This window comes from Chaetura pelagica, unplaced genomic scaffold, assembly GCF_000747805.2.
Source record: "Chaetura pelagica isolate M959 unplaced genomic scaffold, ChaPel_1.0 scaffold865, whole genome shotgun sequence".
In the NCBI taxonomy this organism is placed as follows: Eukaryota; Metazoa; Chordata; class Aves; order Apodiformes; family Apodidae; genus Chaetura; species Chaetura pelagica.
Genome location: NW_009953298.1, coordinates 130,838 through 135,418, shown reverse-complemented (window position 1 = coordinate 135,418; position 4,581 = coordinate 130,838). Strand labels below are relative to the sequence as shown.

General features: G+C 55.7%; 1 protein-coding gene across 1 annotated transcript in view; it reads right to left on the bottom strand.

The window, feature by feature from the left end:
* HYDIN (HYDIN, axonemal central pair apparatus protein) overlaps nucleotides 1–4,581 on the bottom strand; it is a 137,792-nt gene that overhangs the window by 72,397 nt on the left and 60,814 nt on the right. The window contains exons 13-15 of the mRNA XM_009997997.1: nucleotides 2,647–2,882; nucleotides 1,353–1,453; nucleotides 95–232 (exon numbers count right to left, since the gene is read on the bottom strand). Of these exons, the coding sequence (XP_009996299.1) occupies nucleotides 95–232; nucleotides 1,353–1,453; nucleotides 2,647–2,882 (475 nt within the window). The remainder of the gene's footprint in view (nucleotides 1–94; nucleotides 233–1,352; nucleotides 1,454–2,646; nucleotides 2,883–4,581) is intronic.

Sequence of the window (4,581 nt, the reverse complement as noted above, 5' to 3'; positions counted from 1 at the left end):
GAGGAGATGGAGGAGATGGAGGAGATGGAGGAGATGGAGGAGGAGGAGGAGAAGGAGAAGAAAGAGGAGATGGAGGAGGAGGAGGTGATGCCACACCTGAGGCAGGAGCCTGTAGCAGCCTGGGAGGTCACTGTTGTTCACCAGGGTCAGCATCTGCTGATAAGGGTGTTTCAGAAAGCACCTTCCAAAGGTCATGGTGGGGTTGAGGACTCTCAGCTCTGGAACTACACATCTGAGCAGGGAGAGAGAGGAGCAAAAAGGGGATTAGAGACACCAAGAGAAGGCAGGATTTGTTTGCTCCTCAAGCAGTGGGAAATGGAGCAGAACACATTTGCCCAGCAGACACTGAACACCCCCCCAGCCATAAATCACCTTGAGCTTCTTTTTTGCCACCACAATCCCTTCTGAAGGAGGAGACTCAGCACCTCTGAGCCTGCCAAGTGCCCAGGCAGAGCTCCTGCTGCCCCTTCCAGAGCTGTGTCATGGGCACCTCTGCCTCAGGTGGCTCCCAAGGGCTTGAGCTGGAGCCTTCACCCAAGGAGCAGGGAACACAAGATTTCAGGGTCTCAGGAAAAAACCAACCCCTTCCTCTCCCCCAGCCCTGCCTGACAACCCAGCCCTGCTCCCTGTGATGGAGGGCACAGGCCCCCACCTGCCCTTCCCAGGGGGTGACCCCCATTCTGGAGCTACCTTAGACCTTCACCCCAGGAGTCCATGCCCTGTTTGTTCCCACCTGCACATGTCTGACCAACTCCCTGGCCTGGGAGAGGGAAACCACATCCCTCTTGGCATGAACCTGCCACCCACTGCAGCACCACAGGGTTGCAGCAGGGCCAGCTTTGGGCTGGAGAACATGAACCCTCCAAAAAAAACACCCCAGAGGGAAGCAGAGACACCTGAGCTCACCTCCCACATATCAAGGACTGGGTTGCCCTTTGTAAGGTCTTGCTTTTCTTTTCTCCCCCTCCCCAGCCCCACCACATGCCTTCACTCACTGCAGCAGCCACCAGCAGGTTCCTCACTGCCTCCCAGGTGAGTGTTGCACTCTGGTGGCCACCCAAGACCAGTCCCACCACTGGCAGGAAGGAGAGGTGGCCCTTTGGACACGTGTCCCACCAGCCAGCAGGCCAATCATGAGTAGAATTCCTGTTGCCTTCAGAAATCCAGGCTAATAATGACTAGCACGACTGTTCCCCACATCTGACCATGGAGCACAAGTGCTCCTCAACATGGGCTGCTCCCAAAACACTGCTCTGCTCCTCTCCACAGCTGCCAGAATGAGTCAGTTTGGAGCTGGAGGCACCCAAGGGGGTGCAGGAGGAGCTGATGAGCTGCAAGGAAAGCCCCAGTACCTGGCTATGATGGGCAATGCCAACACCTCCTTGCCAATCCCATCCAGGTCCACCACCAGGGCCAGCTCATATTGCTTCAGGGTGTTGGAGCACAGGGTGACCTGGCAGAGGAGAGACCATCAAACCATTCAGCACTCCAAAAAAAGTGGTTGGGAAAGATCTCCAAGTTCAACCTTCCACCCAGCACTGCCAAGTCCACCCCTAAACCCATCCTGCCCATCCATGCCCCACTACTGGTTTTGAACACTTGGCCTCCACTTCTCACTCCACAGAAGGGAAAGGGAGGATTTTGCCCTAATTCTTCTGCTGGTCCACGTGTCCAGAGGTGTCTCTGGGGGTCAGAAAAGTCTTCTGACAGGATCTACTTTGTTAAACACCCCCTGCAGTTCCCAGGGCAGGGGAAAGCTCAGTGAAAGCACCACCACATGTTCTACTCACCCAATGAAGGGACCAATTTTGAATCCCAGCTCCACCAGCCTAAATCCAGAGGGATGCTGTTGACTTGAACAGGTTCAGCTTTCCAGTGGGAAGCTGAGGGCAAAATGTGACCCAGCAGATGCTTTTCCAGTCCCCCCTGGAAGCTGCTGCAGGGAACACAGCTCCTTCTGCTCAGAGAGGAGTAACAAGGCCAGGAGGAACAGCAAACTGCTTCATGTGATGATGAAGTCTCTTCCTAACACCCTCATCCTTCCCCTGCCCACGTTCAAGCACATAAAGCACTTGAAGCAGCTCTCAAAAGCACAGGACTGGCTTCTCTACAGTAGAAGACCTTCAGCTGTTGACCTTGGGAACAAAAAGGTGCTCCTCCAGAAGCATCCTAGAGGAGCTCAGCCAACAAAGGCTACTGCTCAGATGGTCCTCATGTTATGCCAGCAGCAAAAAAGCCCTCTCAGATATCAGCCTGGAGAAGAGGAGGCTCAGGGAGGACCTTCTCACTCTCTACATCTACCTGAAGGGTTGTGCTCAGGTGGGGTTGGACTCTTCTCCCAGGCAAGCAGTGACAGGATGAGAGGGTCTGGCCTGGATCTGCTCCAGGGGAGGTTTAGGTTGGATATCAGGAAGCACTTCCCCATGGAAAGGGTGATCAGACCTTGGGATGGACTGCCCAGGGAAGGGGTGGAGGCACCATCCCTGGAGGTGCTCAAGGAAAGGCTGGAGGTGGCACTTGGAGATGTGGTGGTGTCAAGTCACTGGATCTGAGACTTGACCTCAGAGGTCTTTCCCAGCCTCAGGAACTCTGTGAAAGCTCCAGCTCCACTTGCTGGGCCACATCTTGGCCAAGCTCCTTCCATACCTGGATATCCAGGAATCCCTGGGAACGGATGGTCCCTCTCTGGGGCTTGATGGTGAACTCAGTTGGCCTGCCATGAGTTGGAGTTCTCCTCCTCCAGGTGCCACGGCTCTTGTCTGCCATCTGAACCAAACTGGTGACACTGGGCTTCCCAGAGCCATCCCCAGGGATGCGAAGGGTGAAGGTCATGGGCACCAGGGAGGTGTTGCTGAGGCGACAGGACAAGGTGTGAGGAAAGCCTGGGAGAAGGACACAGACCATCAGTGTAGGCACCAATTCCTGGGGGGAATACCCTGCCAGGACAAACCTGTGCTTGGAGTTGCACTCTCTTCCACCTGAATGGCAGCTGATGGAGAAGCCAAGCAAGGAAGTGGCACTTAAGTCCCCTTTTATGTTGCCCACAGAGGTTGCCCCCTTGGCAATGCCCACCAAGTTTCTCCCCCTACCCAAGAAGCTCCCTCACGTGGCCCCCAAACCACCACTCACTGACAAACAGGCACCCAAAAGGCCCATTTCTGCTGAAAACTTCAACCCCCCTGAGATGCCCTGACACCCCAGGAACTCTCCCCCCCCCATAGAAAAGTGTGGTCACCAAGGAGGAGCTTCAGGAGGAGAAAAGGATGGATGGAATCAGGAGCTGCAGCACCATGCAAAGCCCTCTGGAGCCTCCACAGGCAGGATCTCAGAGTGTTCTGGGCTGGATGGGACCTTGAAAGGTCACCTAGTCCAAGCTCCCTGCTGTGAGCAGGGACAGAGTCCTTATGGCACGTCCTGTTTTGGGGTAACCAGCCTGGAGGGACAATTTGCAGCCCCAAACCTGGTGCCTGTGGAGCATGAACCCTGTGTCACCTCACCCCACAACTGGGGACATCACACCCGTGTTGCTGTGGTCACCCCCTGCAAAGGTTTCCATGACTTGAGCTTGGACACCAGCCTTCCATCATGCACCAGTCCATGCCCAGTGACAGCCAACTACTCCAGCATGGAGGCAGGAGGGGTCCAGAAAGGACCACCAGACTCTTCACAGCCCCAAATGAGACCAGACACAGCCAAACAAGAGCCCAACTTCAAGGAGCAAACCCCCCCCAGGTGCCTTCAGCTGAGAAGGTCTCATTAACTAGAGACATGACCATCATCTTTCTGCCCTGTGGGTTTCTTCTGGGTTTATTTATCCCAAAGGAAACAAAGAAGTGGCAGAGCAGGGATGGAGGGAGGGGGAAAAAGCAGCTCAGGAAGGGTAATGAGTTCCCTGAAGAAGTCCAGGAACAGCAGGAAACCAGGGAGGCATCCTGGGCACAGGGTGATAATGGCCCTTCAGTCAACCCTCCATGGATTTCAGTTTCAACTTGAGATCCAAGGCAGGAAAAAGTCTTTGGGGAGGGGGAGATGAAGTACCAGCATCTGCATTTCCATGGGGAGGTTCTGGGTGCTCAGGCACCTGCTCTGCCAGCAGGGCTGGGCTTTTGGTGGGGCAGGAGAAGGAGCTCCTGGGGCGTATTAGCATAGAACCATCAAGGTTGGAAGGAACCTGGGAAGCTCCCCCAGCCCAACCCCCCTGCCAGAGCAGGGGCACCCAGAGCACATCACACAGGATCGAGGGGGGTTGGAATGTCTCCAGAGAAGGAGACTCCACAGCCTCTCTGGGCAGCCTGGCCCAGGGCTCTGTCACTCTCACAGCAAACAAGTTCTTCCTGAGATTCCCATGGAACCTCCTGGGCTCCAGTTTGCACCCACTGCCCCTTGTCCTGTCACTGGACATCACTGCACAAAGCCTGGCTCTGTCCTCCTGACACTGCCCTGAACAGATTTGTGCCCATGGATGAGGTGGCCCCTCAGTCTCCTCTTCTCCAAGCCCAACAGCCCCAGCTCCCTCAGCCTTTCCTCAGCAGGGAGATGTTCCCCTCCCTCCAGCATCTCTGTGCCTCTGCCCTGGGCTCT